Source organism: Aulostomus chinensis, chromosome 17 (genome assembly GCF_037954235.1).
Source record: "Aulostomus chinensis isolate RoL2024-O1b breed Wild chromosome 17, RoL_Achi_v1.0, whole genome shotgun sequence".
Lineage (NCBI taxonomy): Eukaryota > Metazoa > Chordata > Actinopteri > Syngnathiformes > Aulostomidae > Aulostomus > Aulostomus chinensis.
Genome location: NC_141336.1, coordinates 21,141,690 through 21,163,301, shown reverse-complemented (window position 1 = coordinate 21,163,301; position 21,612 = coordinate 21,141,690). Strand labels below are relative to the sequence as shown.

At 43.3% G+C, this 21,612-nt stretch overlaps 1 protein-coding gene across 1 annotated transcript; it reads left to right on the top strand.

The window, feature by feature from the left end:
- Positions 1–161: 161 nt before the first annotated feature.
- On the top strand, positions 162–21,577 carry clic4 (CLIC family member 4). The gene is made up of 6 exons (XM_086182744.1): positions 162–543; positions 13,573–13,682; positions 16,623–16,748; positions 17,367–17,473; positions 18,827–19,008; positions 19,860–21,577. Exons 1-6 carry the CDS (start codon positions 475–477, stop codon positions 20,022–20,024), a joined length of 759 nt encoding a protein of 252 aa, XP_086038870.1. The 5' UTR covers positions 162–474; the 3' UTR covers positions 20,025–21,577.
- Positions 21,578–21,612: the final 35 nt, after the last annotated feature.

Sequence of the window (21,612 nt, the reverse complement as noted above, 5' to 3'; positions counted from 1 at the left end):
GCAGTGTTTCTCTGCAGCCACTAAGCGGCTCTCATCCTGCTCCTCCCGTGAGGAGACTCCTCAACCCCTCCCACAATTTTTTTTTTGGGGGGGGGGGGGGTTTACGCTGCATATGACGTCAGAGCTTCGAATAAATCCCGTTGTTTCTTCCCACAGTCCTCATCACCACCACCATCATCACTACTACAGGAGCAGCCTAGCGGCACAACATGTTTATGTAGCGTGTCGCTAGCTCGGAGTTGACGTGTGTAGCTTCAGGTTCTACCAGTTGGGTTCTCCTCCTCGGCTCCGTGCGGTTCCTTGAGGAGAAAAAAAAAGGAAAGAAAGAGGCGCCCTAGCGGACTTGAGTGCGGGAAAAAGAGGTGGAGGAGACTGAGCTTGGTCGGGCGTGGTAGTGAGAAGAAGAAGAAAACTCATCTTTGTTAGCAAAACTTTTTTTCCTTTTAAAAAAGATAAAAAGAAGTAGCACCTACAATGTCTCTGTCGGTACCACAGAACGGAGTAAAGGCGGATAACGAACCCGTTATCGAGCTGTTCGTGAAGGTAAGACCGCAGCACGCGCCGCATGGGAGAAGTTTTCCCTGTTTCTAGAACGAACCCTCCGCCAGGAGAAGTACAAGAACCTTCATTTCTACCTCGTAAAATGTTGTGTTACCACCACGTGCTTGGGGGGGGGGGGGGGGGGGGGTGCTGGGACCGCTAGGCTTGGGTTCTAAGCAGTGGGGACCATACACACCCTCCGCTATCGAAGGGAACCCTTCCAGCGTGGATCTAAACCCCCGCAGTGTCACGGGCAGGGCGGATGCAGCTCTCCTCCATCAGCGGGGGTAGACCAAAAGAACCAATTAGTTGTACCCCTTTATAGAATATTAACATGATTTGACTTAAATTCTCTGTTGGATATATATATGTGTGTGTATGTATGTATATGTATATATGTATGTATATGTATGTATATATATGTGTGTGTATATATGTGTGTGTGTGTGTGTGTGTGTATATGTATATAATGAGAGAGAAAATGTGACTTATTCCTGCCAAACCATAATTGGGCAGTTCTGTGACTCAAATCCGTTATTTGACTCAGTCTGACAGGCAGGTTGGTGATGCTTTTGTAACATTACAACACACAGCATCATGAGAGAGGAATGTATTTGTCATTATTGTTGGTCTCCACAGTTATTTCACGTACAGTTTGCACAATTTCATCACATGGATGATCCACAATACAAAGCCTGGGTAGCTCCTTTAAAAAAAAAAAAAAAAAAAATTGTTCTTGTTTTAATTAATATGAATTCTCCTCCATGTGATTATTTGTTGTTAGATATTTAATGTAAAACTGTGCTTATGTGTTTGATCTAATGTTTGTTGTCCTTTATTAAGCCTGTTCATTTCCCAGGGCGGGAAAATGGGAGAGCAAAGAGAATGGGGTGGGGGGTGGGGACATGGGGCCGGGGCAGAAGGAGGGGGTGCTTTGGGGTACTGAATAACTACGAGGGTACAGAGTGCTGCAGGGATGATGCAGTTTTACAGGCAAACCTGGCAGTTGGCATCCTCTTCAGTTTCCTTTTGCAAACGCAATTTTTGCCTCTGATTATTGGCGGGAATAAGACGTGGCGTATAAAATCAGACTTGCGAATATTGTTTTGCAAAATAATCTAAAGAGATGAGCTCCACTTTTGGGACGTTTGGAGTGTAAATACAATCAATACGCAGGCCGGTTTTATGTTAAGAATGAACTACAACTGTCACACCTAGCTTCTCTCTTGTTTCGTTTATGGGGTTGGGATTTTTAACCACTTGTTGGCGAGCTGTGGTTCTGCATCTTAATCTTAACTGTAGACCATATTTCAGGCATTTAACTACAAACCCATGGACTTTTACACAAGGGAACCGACGCAAACATCGGTCCGGGTTTTAGAACTCATTCCTGCATCACTTTTGCATGTGGTTGTGCAGGGGGATGTCAATGCTGATTCTGGATGCCTGTGACAAGTAATTGCAAAGGGCACAAATGAAGGTACTTGCTGTTAATTTGCATATCCAGCTCAGAGGGATGACAAAGCCTTAACCAAATTATGCGTTTGCGACATTTTACACCTGCCACTGCCAGAGAGTTTGTCATTGTGTCAGCCAGGGTGTGCAAAAAGAATTGCCTACCCCTAACATTTGCAGTGAGTCGGTTCCAAATGAAGTTGAACTCTTGAGTCTTTCATTTTTCTGGATTCAATAGAGGCTCTACAAGTTTTATTGTTCCTGTTGATGCAAAGTGAAAGCTTTTGTGTGAGATGAGTGTGAGGCACGCATGGCCAGCAGCAGGCTCTCAGTGGAGGCCAGGTCATTTCTCTTAAACATGTCTGGACTGCCTACAGGAGAGGTTACATCATCCTCAGCCTGGAAGGTTTTACGTGTAGTCAAGTCCTCCTTCTGAGCCCCTCCCTCCCCGGACTGTGTACCTCGTTGTGTGCATGAGTGTTTTCCATTGTGAGCATTAGGGTTGGGCAAAAAAAAAAAAAGAAAAGGAAAAAGTTGAATTTAACCACTTTTAATTTGAATTTAACAGCCTTATTTACTCACTCAAATAAAGCTGGGGAAGGTCCAGTTTGGAAAAGAGCTCGCGGCCCAGGACAGTGTGATGGAGGTCGAGCATGCTGTTGTGTTAGTGTGTGGCTTGTGTCCTTTTACCGTCATACACCTTGTGTCTGAGTGCCTCCCCACAGTGGGTTTGTTCTTGAGATGTAGCAGATGTAGTGGCGAGGGGCGGAACGGCTCAGCAAGCCCAGGGTTCGGTTTGTTTTGCAGTTTTGGGGTTTCGAAACAGAGGAACTTCCCTGGCACGAGCTGAAAAGATGAACATAAACATAGTCATAACTACATTTTGCTGTCATTTATGTTCACTGTTGTGCTGGTAGCTGTACCGTCTCAGCAAGGGTGGAGGCAGCTAAGGAGATGTACTCTGAAGTTTGTGGATTTGAGATGTGTCTACTATGAGAGTTTGCATTATACCTAAATCACTGGACATTCTATCTGAAAATTGCTATTGAAGTGTCTATTCCTGTCACACATTAATATCCTTTGAATGTCCCGGTCAAGTGTGTTTTCTACGTGTGTGTGTGTGTGTGTGTGTGTGCGCGCGCTAGAGGAATGTGTAACAAAATTCTCTTTTGGATGACATCACGGTTTTCAATTGTTTTTATGGTTTTTGTTTTTTGTCTTTTTTTTTTTTTTCCTCCAATCTGGAAATATCACATCAGCACAAAATCTTGAGCCCAATCATCCAACTTTTTACAGTATTTTGAAAATCCGTTATTCTCAAGAACCTGCCATCCCTGCATTTGAGTGCAGCAGATTACACACGTTCCAATATGATTTTAGTTTCCCTCTGGAGCCAAAAATTGCAGCCCATGTGCCGATTGAACCGTGAGATGTGTAATTCAACAGTTTGTTTTTGGGTATGTCATCCCGAGTGTGTGTGTTTGTGTATGTGTGTGTGCGTGTGTGTGTGTGCGCGTGTGATCTGACCTTTGATGGACCTGTGTTCTGCGCTAGGGTCCGACATGTCCACATCCTCTATTATTGATGCCCTTGTTCTTAGTGTGCTGCATTAAACACAGTGCTGGGGGACAATGGCAGGTATGCAGGTTGCTACAGGCGCACTGGGGCGAGAGAGGCCTCTGTGAACAGCTGATAACAAACTCGTTGTACTCTCCACACACACACACACACACACACACACACACACAGGAGTGTTAGATCTGTTAGGGTACTGCCACATATCAAAGCTGACTTGTTATACCTTGAACATGACTTGTTAACGGTGTCTGTAGATGTTTTTATCACTGTTTAAACATTAAAAGAAAGTACTGTATCACTTTAGAGAGATTCTTGATGACCCTGTAAATTTAGAGTTCACTTGAACTGTTTATAGCAACAATTGTCCAGTTGCTATGGGGACAGTTCATGTTGTCATCTCATCTTTGAGGGTGTGGAGATGAAACTTATCATTGTCTGTGTTTTAGTGTAGTAAATGAGCACAAGATAGGGACTTTGGAAGAGGGAGGATCAACCCTTGACCTCATCTCAGCGTAGCAGATTAGATATTTACTCACAATTAAGTCAGTGTTGGTGTGGTGAAACTGGTGATTATCCGGTGTGTACACTTGTTTGTAGTGATGTATTTTATAAAATGACTGTGCTTGTGTGTTTTTTAAAGTTTGGCGGTCTATTAAAATGTCAGCCCATCAACTGCTGATGGTAGGTATGTTGACGACAGCGGGCAGTCCCCACTCCCCACTGTCAGTGTGTAACCTTTTTAGGGATTATTGTGCTTATAAAACTGGCTGCAAGCTCAAAGACTGAAATGAATGAATTTGTTTTGGAGGATAGGATATAGATGGTGCACACATCCCTCTATTGCTCAGATCACTTCCTGATTGAATCAGACTGAGTGATTTCTACTAAAAGCTGAAGCCGCTGAGGTAAGGTGACCTTTCAAGGTTAGTGAATTCTCATGTAATCTTTACAGCACTGGCTTGTTTTTCATGTAGTTGTTTCACAGCCAGTAAACAAAGGCATTCTGAATGAATTTTTTTTTCTTTTTTGCATACCAGACAGTAATTCTCTACCAGTATGTGTGACCCGCCTCTATAAAGGTGTCCAGAATACAGATGAGTCAACAGAAACAGGCTTTATCTCCTCTTTTGTTTCCATCTCTTGGCTGCAAGTGTGCCACGGTCACATTACTGGTTGCAAAGCCTCCTGCTACCAACACTCTGTTTCCAGCGATGGCAGCCGAGCCTGTAAACTTCTCGGAGAAGTGCTTTTATGTCTGGATGGCATAAGGCCTGTCTTTGTTTGTGTATGTCCTTCGGGACGGTCCCATGGGAACCATAGTGATGGAAGCCTACCGGGGAGGAACATACCAGACTGAGGCTGCAACAAAGCAGCACTTCTTTTAAGGGTGATCAGTAATAATGTCAGCCCATTCAGATGTTCGTCTGTTACACCCGAAACTCTTAGCTGACTTGTTGACTCGGCTGTTTTAGGTTCATTCTAGCCTTGAGAAAAGCTGCTCATGTCATTGTGCTATCAGCTACAACATGTGACCACCAGTCTTGGCCTTGTGATGTACTGCTTTATGGAAACACGATGACCTTTGTCAGCAGTTGATGTGTTTCAGTCAAAGCAGTTGCATGAAATTATGTTGCAGGGTCACAAGCATTCATAGTTTTAACCAGTCAAATTTGAATTGAACCTTTTTAAGAGGCTTGAATTTAAGATAAAACTATCTTTAAACAAGCTGTTTCACCCTCCCTTGGGTGGTGTTCCAGGGAACTGAGTGCTGCTGCTTTTTTCTTTATAGGAAAATCAATAGAGCAGTTTATTTTTCTTGAGCACTGGAGCAATGCTGCTGTCAGCAGCTTCAGTGAGGGGACAAAGATTAATGGCTTGTAGAGCACGGTGGTGTCTCTGCTGTCATTTTGCTTAGCAGCACCTTGACCTTGCACCTGACAGACACCATGCAGTGGACCATTTGCTGCAGATTTGGAAAAGGCTTGTCTGATCAGTCTTTGCTAGTTTTGTGGAGGTCCTTGCCACAGTTGTGTGGGTTGCATAGACGCCGAATCATTGTGACTCTAGTGGTGACTGTCTTTGTGCCTGAATCAATGCCGCCGCTATGAAATAATTGTCTTCTATCTCAAGAGGAAGAACTTCTCATTTGTGCGACCCATTAAGGAAGGAAATGGCTAATGAGGCGTTTATCTTGTAGACTCGACGGCAGGAAAGGGGTCGAGCATAGAGCAACACGGATCTGAGACTGAAAGTGTCACGCTAGCCGAGAGAGGTTCATGTACCGGTGTGTTTCACGCATTAACTAAAAGGGTCATACAGGTCAAATATCTGAGCACATTGTGAAAGGAAGCCTGTAGTTATGCCTCTACCTCTGAATCACCTTTCCTGTCGTAAGAGGTGTGTGGGCATGCGCAACCCCATGGCCTGCCTTCCTTGTTGCATCTGTAACTTAATCACTCTCAACATGATCCAGTCTGCTTGTGTTTCACATACTTCATAGTGGAGCCTACTGAGGTGTGTATAACCTGGAGTGTAGTACCTGAACATGGAGGATAAGATGACGGGGAGGCTCTTGAATGCGTCTCATCATCACTCAACCTCAAGTGTTCCAAATACGTCATCTAAACTGTCAGGATACTTCTAATAGAGAATTAAGCTAGTTAATGTAAATATCCTAATCGTGTCCTCTCGGTGAGGATGATTGAGTGACCTTATTCTAGGATTATGTCTGAAATTAAATGTCAGTAGAGCCTTGTGCATTTCTTTTCATTTTTTTCCCCTTCTTAATTCTACTCAGAATGTGTCCTTAAGTGAAAGCCTGTTCTCCAATCGTTGTTGTAACTGTTGAATATTGAGAGACAACTCAGATCTTCTCTAGTTAATGATGTGCTGCAGATGAAGTGGTTGAAATCATTGCTTTTCTACTGGAAACACTTTTTTTTCTCGTTCATTCAGCGCAGGTGCTTCAGATTTCTGCATCCACACTCCGGCATATTCCACAATCTCCTTTTTACAGTTTATTCCATTTTCATTAACCTCCACTTTTTTATTTGTTTTCTGCATCATGGAAATCATAGGTCCTTCTCTGAGTGATAATCACTGAAACATCTGTTGTGTGATAACGTGATATTTTTGAGACGGTTATCAGATCCTGAAAAAGTCATACAACATTTGTCCGGATGTAATATTTTGTGACATTTTAATGCCCGGTTTTTATGACATGAAAGTGCTGAACATCGTCTCCCAGACTTTTACTGACGGACAACTCAATTGCAGGTCAGAGTGGCCTCAGCTGTGGAGTGACCAGAGAGACGCCATGTCTGCCCCGAATCACTGATGCAGCCCGTGTTTGTGTGTTGGCTTGTTGGAGGCTTCTGCTGCCATGCATATCTGGCATGTGTGGTAACGGCTTGCTGGCGTTGTTGTGATGCCAGAGGGTGGTTCACAGCTGTCTAGACAAGACATTTGTCCTGAAGCAGTTGCTACAGGGTTCATGTAAGTTCCCATTAAACATCTAGCAGAAAATATTTGATCGGAAAGTTTAGATGCCTTCAAGTAGACAGGTGCTGGCCCGTGTATTTCCAAGGCAACTGTGAAGAGAAACAAAGGTGTTTGTTTTCCTAGATGTGGGTACGCAACTGCGTTCATGAGTTTGCCAGATCATCAGTCTGGAGCCTGTAGATGTTCAGGTCGGTGCTGTTGCTGACTTCAGTATGCAGCTGGTTGTTTGTGTTAGAGACTTGAAACAACACCGCTTCATGCTGGCTGCCTTTTTGTTTTCCAGTCATTTTAGACCTATCTTTCTCTTCCCCAAACACTCCTCTACTCACTCTAAATATCCCAACTGGCTCTGTGTCTTATCTCTCCCACGCAGAGGCTAAATAAATTGGTTTTTTAACAGTATTGACCCAGCTTAAATCATTGCTGCTGCATGATTATGCTCTAACCCTCTTTTAGACTCTAACTTTCCACAGCAGCTGATGGTGCCGTTAGAGCTCACGTGGGCCAGCACAGTAGACTTGTGTCTAACTGGAAGTTAAGAGGTTTCCACTCAGTGATGTCAGCCTGACTCAGGGCCACGCCAAGGATGTGATGTTCTAGCAGGAACTGACTCTTGAGTACACTCATCTGCCTGACCATGCTTAGACTGTGGAGCTCATTTGTCATGACTCACTCACCCATCCCACACCAAGTTACCCAGAAATGGGACTGGTTATCAAACCTTTTGGTAGAGACCAAATGTGCCAGTTGACACACATCATCATTGATTAGAAAGTTCCTTTATCTCAGGATTTTATGAATTTGAACTTGTATGCGTCAGAAAAATTACTTTGCTGCTGTCCTTGGACAGCTACTGGAGTTTGGCCTTTTTTGTTGTTTTTAAAAAAAAAAAGAGGGGAATTGTTCAAAGTAAGGTAGCGAATCGTGTGTTATTGTCGTATAAATACACATTAAACCGGTGCCAAGGCTCCTAATCTGTTGGAGTTAAAAGAATGAGACTTTTTCAGTCCTGTAGCTTGTTGAAGCTGGAGAGAGCAGTGCTGAGCTCAGAGTGGTAGCTGATACACTTGCTACGATAGTTGGGATGCACATCCATAGCTGGCTCAGGGAACACATCAAAAACACGTGGCTACCATCAGCACACATGCAACCTTTTTTCCTACAGTAACTTCGCTGACCTAACGTCACTGCTACAACTCCCAGATCTTGGAAAAAGATGTGCTTCCTCATGACGCATACAAAGACGTCTGCAATTTATAACTATTTTGTGAAATTGTTTCAAGTAAATTACATGCTTGCAGAGTTTCAGAGAGAGTAAAGTTATGAAAAAATGTACTGTTCAGTTCCAGCACCACATTCCAGCTATCTGTATTGGTTCAAGTGTCAGTGGAAGCAAATTCCTGATACTGAAGTTCTTAATGTGCTTGAAAATTATCCTTGACCTGTGTCATATGCATAGAGGCCTGAGATCCTGAATACGTATATTGTTTTGCCTTGCACACCTCAGTAAAAATCCTCCTTGAGAGAAATTGGCCAAATGCCAGTGAGCACAGCATCAAATCCTCAGCATGGACGCTGTGCTCTTCTTGACCTTGATCTCGGGCTTCTTTTGACAGGAGTAGGAAGTTTATCAGTTAAAAACAACCTTGTTACCCAGGTCATCCTGGTTCATAGCGAACAAAGCCCACCATAAGATGATCGTCTGGTTTCTAATTGGCTGGCTCTGGGGACAGCTGCTACTGTCCTAACCCCAGCCCAACAGCAAACAGGGAGAGGCGTTGCCTTGACGTTACCATGGCTGCTCGTTCCAAAACGGACATTCCTGCTGTGTGTCGGTCGGAACTGGAGGAGGAAGGCTGCAGAGCTTGTTACATTGGCAGTTCCTTATTCGGTCAAAGTGTGGCTTGAACTTGCTGAGCAGCCCACCCATTTTTAGAATATAAAGTATGTTGGGGAGGGGAAGGCACGGCCGCCATGTTACTAAAATTAGTCTGTGAGCAAGGACTGGGTGGACCATGCCCAGCCTGAACAGGATCCATTGTCCCTGACTGACTTGCTGCTGTTTTTTTGATCTGTCATGGAAAACCCTCTGATTCAGATAATGAGGAGAAGAAACCTCTAAAATGTGAATGCTTTGGATTTGTAGAAACATCCCATTAATAGCTGAGGAAGTAGGAGGAGGAGGAGGAATAGAACAGGGAGCGCTGGGCTTATCAGCTCTTGATTTTTATGTGCTGGCTCGTAAACGGTTAAAGTAGTGGACTGGTGAAGAAGGATACCTTGTTAATGTGAGCAGTCTCCCATGGATACACAGCCATATCATGTTAAGGCAAATCGGTTAAAGCCTTACATCATCTTGATTACTCCTGAGATGCGTTGAGGTGGCCATTACATAATTGTAGTCATAAAGGGAAATTGTATTTCAAAGACCCTCCTGTCTCCTTGTGACTGAAGCCTCATTGTGCTGCTGTGGGGCCATGCTGTCCTGGACACTGACTCCTAGATAACATCCGACTTCAGTATGACTCACACCCTCCACTGGACAGCTGTGTGTGTTTTGGCATTAGATAAACAAGCATCTGTTGACTTATGGGCTATCCAATGAGCCTAAATAAAGCTAGAGAGTCTGTTCGCAGTAGTCAGCTGTTACGTGGACCCAGACATTTTTCTAGCAGCGTCACATGAGGGGGAAATCTCTGTAGAGGATGGTGTAACTGTCTGCAAGATGTGAGTCATGTTTTGACAAAAGAGGCAAAGTAGAGGGCAACAGAATGGACACTTGTACTTGTTTCTGTAGGATGCCGGTTCACCTCTTGTAAAGGTGCATCATCCTCAACTGATGCCTTTATAAGGGCTCATTCTAAAATAATGTCTTGCCTCACTTGTGTTTTCTTTGGTTGTTTTTTTTTCCCTCCCTCCTTGCTAACTGGTGACATGCCTAAAACTCTACAAACAAGAAGTGCTTTGTGTTGCTGTATAAAATGTACTCCAGAAGGCTTTTTCTGACTTGTGGACTCTAATAGTAGCCCTCTGGAAAGTGTTGGTGGGGTGGAGAACAACACATGGAGAGGTGTTGCACACCTTTTCAGCTTTCTTTTTTGGATTTAAATAAAGGTGGTTTTTTTGGTTTTGTTTTTTTAATATGGTTTTTCACATTGGGATTCTTTGGTGTCATTTTTGAATTTTATTTGGTAAAATCAATGCTGAAGATCACCTGAGAGACAGTGAAATGCTCACAGCTCCTCCCTTAATGAAACAGCAGTTTATATGTGACAGGCAGCGAAATTTATCCCCGCCACCAGCATCAACTCTTAAAGTAAACAAAGCACCCTCCTCGGCGGGAAGAACAGGACATTTCTGGAATAGTTTCTCCCGCCTCCCCCACAAATGGCCAAACCTCCCTCTGACTCCACAGAGGGGCCCAGGATAAGGGGAGAGGGATAAAGAGGGAGGAGGAGGAGGAGTAAAAGAGCAGAGTGCCAAACAGAACAACCTCTGCAGCTTGCTGTCACCCCCCTCCACTTAAGGCATCTATTACTGCTTGTTCTCCCTCACGTCGGTTAGCTCGCTCTGATCTCCAATTTCCTCCCCATTTCCTGTAATACCTCTCTACATCAGATCCCTGCTATCAGTATCTTTGGCAGGGAGCTGCAGGCGGCTTTGCTGCAGTCCCAAGTTGGTAAGAGCGCCGTTGACTCTGAAAACTGACTGGGCAAAAAAAGGGAAAAGTGTGAAATGTCTTTCTCAGTGGCTGCGCTCTAGTTTTGGGGCTCTATAGCTCAGAATCTGAAATGAACTCTTCTTGGAAATGGCTCACTGTGTTGATAGTCAGTCAGTCTCTTTGATTTACAAATGACATTCTATCATGCGGGTTAGCATTTTTGTCCCTTCAAAGACAGTGCTCCCTTCACATGATTTACCTGTGAATCGATAATCCCTTCCACTCCATGCGCTCTGCTGTCCATGTCATGTGTGTCTGACCATTGCCATGGGAACAGTTGCTGTGCTGCATTGCCACCCTTGATCCAGAACTGAATGGGTCTCCAACGGTGTTGTGCCGTCGGGATAATGGAATAATTATCACAATGTCTGTCAGATTCGTTAAGGATCAGCTACCACACATTCACCAATCACCACGATATCCCCAAGACTTCATGGCCAAAGCTTTATTTTGGGATTGAATCATGTAAGGTGAATAGAAGACTTTCATTTGCAGTACAAAGGCAGTGATCTAATCCAAGCTTTTCAGTTATTGAAAAGGGCGGCAGCCGCAGTACAATGGAAGCCAGCAGGCAGATCAAACAGAGCCATCCCACTGGGCGTCACACAGGGGACAACAGCAGCAAGCCTGTCCGCACAGCAAGGGTCTAGCTGCTGGACTGACTCAGTGCTCTGAAAACCGTCCCGTTGAGGATGGGTCAGACCCTCCCGTTTCACAGTTGTTTAGTTCAGACTGATTTGAATCTTATTTTCATTCAGCGCTTTATCTACAGCCTCTGCAAATCCACTGGCAGCTTGGCACTTTGCAGCATTTGTGTGAGAACCCCAGTGCGTGTGTGTGTGTCTGTGTGTTTTGCATTATATATGCAGATTTATATTCTGATCCCATCCGAGGTGGCAAGAGTATTGAAAAAGACTGATGCAGGGATGAGATCTGCAGTATCCGGGGAGAAAAGAGTGACACAGGGACAGTATTCACCCATTTCACAGAAGCTGAGCTACAATAGTGTGCTGAATGAAAAGGTGCATTCCAGAGCGCTGGTACTTGTGAATAGATCACCTTGGCTGGAGAATGGCATACCACTACAGGGTTTTTGTCCCACATAGCTACATAGGTAGCTCCATTGGTACCTCTAACTGCCTCAATATGGTCCTGGTTGTAATAAACTGGTGGTTTAAATTGAAGAAGTCAACACTTTGGAGAGCAAAAAAATGCATCATTTATTGTGTTCTTCCAAGTTATAAGCCCAAGTTACACCCCTGCGCCACGTGAAATCAGTCTGGTAACCTTGTCCTGCCGAGAAACAACACCAAAAACACACATGAATTGGCAAAGTTAAAAAGAAATTTGTGAAGAGTTTCACTTTTGTGGTATTTGCACTCAGTTTTGGTTTCAGCTACACCAAAACTGGTTTGTTTTTAAGGACGTGGACCCAAGCGTGCACCATCAACACAGATTAAGGTAATGTTCACAGCTTGGTAGATCAATTGAAAAGCCCTCTGATTTGGAATCCAACCCCCCTCTGCTACCCCTCCTTCACACCCTACCTGCCTGTGAGCTGAGATAATTCCGAGGGTTGGAGAGAAGTGCCAGCATGCGCACAAAGAAGTGATTATTTGGAGGATTGGAGATATCGCTGTCAGCAGCCTCCCCCTCCAGGGACTGAGTGTATTGTCATCTGTTTGGCTTCCAAAAAATTTGTTGTGCTGTCTCATAGTTCACTTTTGTCTTTGGACTCCGTGTGAGTGACAGACATTTGTCATTAATTTGGAGAGCCCACGCGACACTTTGATTAAACTCATACCAACCGCCACAGCTCGTTCTTGTGTTTGTGCAGTCTAGCATAAGAAGGAACAAGGAGGCTGCCAGTCACTTCAGAAGTTTCCTCTTACTCTTAGCAAGTAGTTTGAGGGCATCCTGTAATGTGTATGAAAGCTACTGAAGTGGATAAGGGCAGTACAATGACCGGGACCATAATGTTTGATCAATCTTTTTCCTCTCCAGCTGCTGTAGAAACCTCCTCTGATGTTTCTTAGATCCTTGTCTGTGTTCATACAGTTGTACATAATTAAATTGTGATTCTTGCTTGAGCCTTATGTCTGGAAGGATAGCCTTGTTTCCATAAAGGGATTTTGATGCGCGTTTTGCTGTTGAGTGCGTTTTTTGCACATGTTACAATGACGGAATGCACCAAAGCTGTCACGCTTGTGTGAGGTGGTTTTTGCCTTCTTTGAAAAACTAAATTGCATAAAACAGGAGAAGGACCCTCTGACGTAGTAACTCTTAAACTCTTATCAGTTGTTTCCATCGTTGCCATCTTGAAGGATATTCGCTTACTCTGCAGACGGCAGCAGCGTCTCCAATAGTACCAAAGAAAACTTTTACAACTTGTCCAACTGAATATAATTCCTCAAGACCTCTGTCCACTTTTTCGCAGGTGAACAGCTGTTGAACAAATCAAAGAGTGGACCAATTGTGTTTCTGGGTCTTCCTCTTCTGTGCTGTCTGTTGCAGCCATCCTAATGTTGCCTGTACCGCCATCTTCTGACTGAAATATGCACCATGTTGCTTCTTTCAGTTGCTTCAAACCGCTTGATGGCAATGGCTGCAGTTTGAATTTGTGGCATTTCTAAAATTCACCTGACATTTTATGGAAGCACAGGTTTGGACGGGAAGACGGGCCGTTTCCTTTCATCTTTGTGGTCAATTTTTAGGAATACAAACATTTCTGATACTAGTTTTTCTTACGTGCTACTTTTTTTGTGTATGTGTTGAAGGCGGGAAGTGATGGCGAGAGCATTGGGAACTGCCCCTTTTCCCAGAGGCTGTTCATGATCCTGTGGCTGAAAGGAGTTGTCTTCAACGTCACCACAGTGGACCTCAAGAGGTGAGTCCTGCCTCCTCTCTTCTTTTTTTTCTTCCTGTCCACTCCTTCTTCTGCTGCTTGTCCACCTTTCACTGGCCATTAAAAATTCTCTACAATTCTACTCCTTCAGCTTGTCAGGGCGTTTCCACAGTGGTCTTAGCAGCTCTGTAACACTTTGATCCAGCCTCGCCCCTCGCACACTCACTGCTTCCCTACTGCTTATTTGGTTTTCCCATGACCCTTTCCCAGGCCGGAGAAAATTTGACAAAAATAAACACAGACTCTGGAGAGGCTATTTCAAGTTCTTCACTCTGCACACATCCTGCCCAGATTTTGGTGGGCCGCATGTTTTTTGGTTTTTTTTTTCATCAGAAAATGATAATCCTCTGCAATTCTGATTTCAAATTTATATTTCTTTCCAGCTGCAAGAGAACATTTGTGGATGCCAGTACCAGAAGCTAAACTTGCTGTGTTTCTTGAATGATTCATCTAAATGTTTTTCCACTTGCTAGGCCAGGACAGGCAAGTGCCAGGCTATTTTAAGTCATGGTCACATCTGGTCTACGTGGTCTTCCCTCGCCATGTGCGTTTGACTCAGAGATTCAGCATTCATCATGTATTATACCAAAACGTGGTTAGTCCATATAGCAGCCGATCCCAAGGGATCTCCTCCAGACCACTGCTCTCTAGCCCTGTAAAAAGCAACATTAATCAAGTTCATCTGTGTTGTGTTGAGCAAAACAGAGGAATGCAGTGATAGTTGAATGAAAAACCTGGTATTTGGAAATACCTGCATGTATCTCTTCCCTGGCGTACTTACCAACAGTTTGTGAAAGGCGGTGGATGATATCAGCCTTTTTATTTTCCTGAAACAATGTTTCCCGGCTGGAGTTGCTGATTACATTTATGTAGCAGGTACACGTTCTGACTTTGAAATGCACCGATTTGTCAGTGTAGAGCAGTGGATCCTACACTGAACCCCCTGAAACACAGATGCTGCTAGAACCACCAGTGGCTAGGCTAGCACCATGAACATGACTGCTAGCTCTGTCAGACATGTAGCTCCGATGCAGATAGCCTTGGCAGTCAGGACTCCATCTTAAGCTCAGAGTTTCTGCTTATCCCATGTGGATGATATTGCTTCAACCATTTGGCAATAATTGCTTAAGTTAGGCAACATATTGGTTTTTAAAAATAAACCCCTACAGATCGCCAGGAGGAAATGAATATATGCTTATTCAGTGCTTATCCCCATCTCTCACTCTGCTTCTGGTTTATATTTGACACTACATTTTTTTTTTTTTTGGTCATACCCTTATATTTCCCTGCCTCATTCAATCTGGCCAATCCATTAGTTGACAGTTCTGCAAAGGTAAACATACTAGGGTGTATGGAAAGATGAAACTGTGAATTGAGTTCTCTTAATGAAGACCTGCCAGTCTTGGTTAGTTAAATGATGGTAATAATGTTGGTCTAACAATCAGTAATCTGCAGTCTAGCTAGCATGTTCACCAGGCATTTCAGTTGTTTTGTGTGTCTCAGAACATTAAACGTGACTTTTCTCTGTAGTGTATTCATAATTATTATTGCAGCCAAACCCATAACCATAATGACAGGAGCAAATCATGAAAGAAAAAGCGAATACACGTGCTGAAATAACATTACCAAGGATGTTAGAAGTTGTGGGAAGGGAGTTGGAGAGTGTCTGTATCCTGCAGTTAAGAAGTAAACGTGATTTCAGATGGCGAGAATACCACTAGCAATGGGGGAGCAGCAAACCTAAAAATCCAGTGAGCCAACCCTCCAGACGTTCCTCTCAAAATACCAGCAGTGATGGCCAGACCTCCACCCCTCAAAACTGCTTTCTCAAGTATTGTGGACATTATGTAATGATCATTTTGACTTGAGGCATACTCTCTGATAAATTTTCAATTAAATATTAATTCTTCTCTGGAACATTTTTGCATAGTTCTCTTCAGATGCTGAATAGTTTCATAATACGGTACTGAGTAGGAAAATGATGCAATGAAGCATGTGATCTACTTAAGGTACTTAGAATATATTCTTAAGGTTGGTAAGTTGATTCAAACTCTTGCTTTTAGTTGTTTTAGTGTCGGTAACCTAGATTTACATAAAATGACTGAGTTGGAAAAGAAGGTGTGTGTTTGCCTTTTTTGTGTGGTGTTAAAATGTTAAAAAAAAAAAAAAAAAGTACATGTCGTTGTGGCTGTTTGAGGAAATGAATGTCACATGTCGCTGCTCCAAGCTAAATGTTAACATGTTACGTTGGGCCAAGGCTATCATGTTAATTAGTCTATGATGAAAGCTTGTGGTTCTCAAGGCAGTTACTTGCCCGCTCCTCAGTGATATCATCGGCTCAGGGTGCCACTTCCCTTTTGCGTGCCAAAGACTTGAAGTCATTTCCTGTTTTTTGTACCCTTAGATGGCTTGTTCCTAAACTCAGCCACCTCTGCTTATGTCTTCACACTGGAAAAGTCTCTGTTGATGGATGTTTTGGCTGGTTCTGTCAGATCAAAGAGGATTCACACCATCTGCTGGCTGACGGCAATCTGGTAGTTAGCAGCTGCTGAGAATGTACTATTTAAGCATCTGTGGGATTTAGAAAATCAGTTGTGTTCCCTGTAATCATTCAACAAGTTATTGTCTGTGTTTATGTGTCAGTGTCATCTGGTAAAGAATGTGTTGGAGTGGCAAGGACACACTCATGGAGACACACACACATACACATAAACAGGGCAGCTGTATTTGGCTGGATGAATCGAATGTGGTTTTGAAGAGCAGCAGACTATCACAGAGCTGCCATCACTTGAACTCACATGAACTACTTAGAAAATTAGCAAATACATCTTTATTAGGTTGGCTAGGCAACATACATATTAAAGCGTTTTTAAACTATTGACTTGGTTCTGTTGCTAACAATCCTCCCCTTGTGTTATGCAGGAAGCCTGCCGATCTCCAGAACCTGGCCCCAGGCACACACCCTCCCTTCATCACCTTCAACGGTGAGGTCAAAACTGATGTCAACAAGATCGAGGAGTTTCTTGAGGATGTCCTCTGCCCACCCAAGTGAGTGCTTTCCCATCTCTGTGTCAGCTGGGCACCCCACCTCAAACACTGCACTGCTGTCGTGAATATCCCTAACATCCCAGTATCTGCTCATTTTTAACAAAGCATGGGACGCCCTATATGGATAAATATTTAACTTAAGGATCAGTCTGCCATGATATGACACTCGGCTCAGTAGGTTCAGGCAACAGACTTGAGCTCCTAACTGTAGGTCAGCGACTATTGTTTAACAAACAGCCAGTGAGCGGCAGTTGAAAGACTAGCAGCACGTAAAAAAAGAACACTCTCATGCCGTCATAATGCTGATGCACCACTCGATTAACCTTGCGCCACAAAACACTCTGTTCATATTGCGTGCATGTGCCGAGGCCATCCTCTTCAACCATGCCGGGGCCATGGACGTGTTGGTGAAGAGATCACCTTGTGTCAGTGCACTCTTCTTGTCAACAGACCAAATAAGCAGACTGAAGGCAACAATATGTTGTTTGCTGTGTGTCTGTTTTAATCTGACATTGCACAAACTGTTGGAAATAGTGCATTTGTCTGACTATTCTACAGTTGGTGTGTATCAGAATATCATTCACACTTGTGTTTGCTTGCATGTGATCTCCTCTGCAGGTACATCAAGCTTGGTGCTAGACACCCTGAGTCCAACACAGCTGGGATGGACATCTTTGCCAAGTTTTCAGCATTCATCAAGAACTCCAAACCAGATGCAAATGAAGGTAACTCAGGGCTCAGCAGTTAATGAAGTCACAGTTTTGCCCTTGTGATTCGGAAGAGATGATTAGATTAAATTAATGCTCTTGTTTTGGAACAGACCGATAAGCTAGAAAAAAACAATTCAGCGGAATAAGTTCGATGTCAAGGAATCAAATGAGGAACAATAAGCAAGCATAACATTCTGAAGTCAATGAGTAACCAAATTAATTATTGTAATATTGACCAAAATAATCATAACTATGTGCCCAACACCAACACTTAGCCTGAACTGAATCTAAACCCAATTCAGACCTAAACCATCTAGGACTTAACCATAAAACTGCCTTTTGAACATGTGAATATTGTTCAGAATACCCTTATTATGGTGGTTGAAACCTCAAATTGCCCTCACAAAGACATCTCAACATCTAGGTATACCAGATAGCCTAAAACCTTCCAATTGTGTGGGAGATTTCTCTGGTTGCTAGGCGACACTGCTTGCCCTGCCCTGATTGGCGGCTTAAAGGCCTGACTCAGAAACACAGAGCTTTTGTTCTGCTGCCTCCTTCTGTCCTCATGTTCTCCGTCTCACCTGGTGGAAAACCACTGAGCAGCTGTCTTGGGAATGAACCAGTGCACACAATCCCGTCCTCCCTGCTCTCACTCCATCCAGACGCTGTGAATGTGTTATTTCAGATTCAGTTATTTTGATAATATGAAAAACATGTAGTCTATTGTTCAAAATCTGCACTTGCATCTTTGGTAAAGGATATGTATGATACTAAAGAAAATCACCAAGACCTTGTGACATGTTTTAGTTGGCTGTTCTCCACCCTGGGAAAATATTGAACTGGCGATCTGAAAGCCAAGGCTGTGTAAACACGGTTTGAGGCTGAATGTCATGGTTCAGTGATAAGTGCACCATAAAGTGGTCTAGTCTCCTGTTGAACTAGTGAATGGAGCACGCAGCTACATTCATATCATATTTTTCAAATGGAATGTATTTTGTTTTATGAGTGATCTAACGACTGATGGATGGATAAAAGAGAGGCCCTCTGAAGACAAAATGGAACACCATCCATTGAAATTGGGGATGTGTGTGTGTGTGTGTGTGTGTGTGTGTGTGTGTGTGTGTGTGTGTCCAGATGTGATCCTGCATTAAAAATGAAACATCTTCATTATTGTTTCAATTAGCTTTCAGACACAGTTTGGCCAAAATTAGTAACAATTGTATCATGACCGCTGAAGTTTATTTCTTGAGGAAATACTGCCCTCGTGTGGTAGATCAGCATATTGCTGAGGCAGCTGTGGAAAACATTAGTTGCTCCTAATGATTGCACACAAAATGAAATGTTGTCCCTTGTGCGTGTTTACAGCTCTGGAGCGCGGCCTGCTGAAGACACTGCAGAAGCTGGATGAGTATCTTCGCTCGCCACTGCCCGACGAGATCGATCACAACAGCATGGAGGATGTCAAGGTTTCTAACCGCAAGTTCTTGGATGGAGATGAAATGACCCTGGCTGACTGCAACCTGCTGCCCAAGCTGCACATAGTCAAGGTGAGCTGGCAAAACTGCCTGTAAGTGAAGTGATGAAATGAAGTGCTGGTCTTTGGGGAATGCCAAATGCAGAAACACGTCTGTCTCTGTTCTGCTGGTGTGTCACTCAGACTGTGACACACTCACCTGTGTGTGCGCTTTCGTACTTTTTATCTGCATCACTTTTGTCTGCGCTGTTAAACTCAGCAGAAACTACGTGAGTATGTTGAAATATCGTTTCTACCATCAGTTCATCTGGTGGATGATAGTTTGTTCAGGTTCATGATTTATGCAAACTGAGATAAATGGACAGTCGATGTATTCTGAATCTGAATCTGATGTTGAACTATGATGCGATGCGTAGGGGGAAAAAAAACAATGTCATTAAATGTAGAGACATATAAGTATATTTAGGAATCTTGTGGTAACTTTTGTTTTTCTAAATGGGGGGGGGGGGATCTATCGAACCCAGAATTTTATTCTGTGTGTTTTGGGATCAGTTGATTGACAGGTGGTTTTAACCGTATAACTGTGCAGGGCACATTTAAACCGCCAGATTTGTTTGATGTATTTTGTCGTACCTTGTAGTTATTACAAGTCTAAATCACAATGGTTGCTAGTTGAAAATACAGCATCTGTAACTATTGTGCTACTTGCTCTTAAAATGCCTGATAAAATGATTTGAATTTGTTGTGGTTATCAAATTACATCAAAAACTAAAACTGACAAACTTCTTGTTAAATTGAAGAAACACATCAAAGCAAAACCTGTCATCGGTGCAGATCAACAAATATAATAATATACTCGGTTCATGTACTCCACCGTTGAGTTCACTCACAGGTTACGACTTCGGTTTTAAACTTTTCCTCCAGGTGGTGGCCAAGAAGTACCGAGGCTTTGACATCCCCAAAGAGATGACGGCCATCTGGAAGTACCTGAACGTGGCCTACACACGCCAGGAGTTCACCAACACCTGCCCCAGTGACAAGGAGATCGAGATCGCCTACGGAGACGTGGCCAAGAGGCTGGTCAAATAAGCTCCTCTGCCCTGACCAACTCCCTCGACCCTCCACCTCGTCTCCCCTCTACACATGCCGACCCCACCCCCCACCCCCCTCGCAAGCACTGGGACTGAAGTGCTCATTCATGAGAAAGAAAAACTCTGGACATCTTTCCTTCTCTCCTCATCTAGAGCAAAACCCTTCTGCATCATTCCCCCTATCTTCAAAAGGTCCACATCTTTCAAAATTAACTGCTTTTGTTTTGGGTTTGCTGATGAATGATTTGAGGCGTTGTAGCGGTCAGACCGTGTGTTTCAGTGCTTTTCAATGTCGGGAGCCCTTTCCCTGATAAGTGACCTTCAAGCTGACCCTCAGGTCATGAGCTGCTGTTTGTTTTCTGTTTTCTGGTTCATATGGAAACGGCTCATTCTAGCATTGCTATAAAATGAACACTGAGATTCAGTTATTTTTTTCCCCCCTTCCTGTCCTTTGGCTTGTTAAAGAGATGTTGTAAACAGTGTTGAAGCTTCAAGTGTTTGAAAGGTTTAAGCAGAAACTAACCCAATCCTGAGAGGTGGACATAATCCAGTGAGAGATGCTTCATTTGAATGTGGAGAGCTCTTCAGATAATCGTACCTGCAGGTAAAGCTACCTGTCCTCCATGCTCTGATCTTCTAACTGCCTCAAACAGGCAAAAGTGTCGTAGCTCAGCTCATCTTAGCAGAATGGTAGACACGACCTGTACCGTCTACAGGAGGAACAACTCAGGAACAATAGAACCTGAGGCCTGAGAACTATTCATCCATATGTAGCTTGCTGATGAATAGATGTCCAAACTGGCCTTTCATGAATCACCACATTGCTTGTGAAAGACACCAAACAGCACTCCTTCATCAGAAGAGCAAACTCTTCTTTTTATGAAGCGTGAAGGAAAGTGTTCAGTAGCAGTTCAAATCAAAACAAATCATTTCCAGGTCTCACTGTGGCTAGAATGACTCCGGCGATGTAAACTAGTGAAGTACAAACACAAAGGAAACCTCTCGCTCTCCATGTCATACATGTGGACTGACACTAGTGTGTCCAAGGTGATACTAAAGATATTTATGAAACTGAATCGAGGAGAAGAGCAATGAAATAAACACCTTGTTGGATTTCTTCAGTATGTAGATTTATCTCTAAAGGTAGTGAATGTATGTTATACAGTAGCTCCAAAGTGCTTTAGCGTAGCGCGCACACAAGTGGCACAAAAAAAAAGTCCTTCACCACGTGTTTCCATTTTGTTATGAAACAAATTTGCTAAAAAAAAAAAGGAATTGTAAATATTTGTTTTGATTGCTCCGAATTCATTGTGTAAATTTTATACATTTCATCAGCATTTTGAGGAAATGGGGCTGTTTCTTGCCTGCTTTAGATTTTAATTCTAAATCTCCTCTTTGCCTTACTTGTGTTCTCTCTCTCTGCGGAGTTTTTTTTTTTTTTTCAGAGATCATTTCATCAAAACAAGAGTGACATTGTAAAAAGAAAATATCTGAGCTATGTTGTTGCTTTTTTTAACAACCAAATTTAAATAAACTTCATATTGGCAGTCAGACATGTCTTTGTTGGAGCCTGTAGTACTGTATAT

Excerpts from the sequence above, each read along its gene's own strand:
- clic4 (XM_086182744.1), top strand. The coding sequence starts at position 475 with ATGTCTCTGTCGGTACCACAGAACGGAGTAAAGGCGGATAACGAACCC. Across the intron at positions 544-13,572 it reads TTATCGAGCTGTTCGTGAAG|GCGGGAAGTGATGGCGAGAG; the intron begins GTAAGACCGCAG and ends TATGTGTTGAAG. Across the intron at positions 13,683-16,622 it reads ACCACAGTGGACCTCAAGAG|GAAGCCTGCCGATCTCCAGA; the intron begins GTGAGTCCTGCC and ends TGTGTTATGCAG.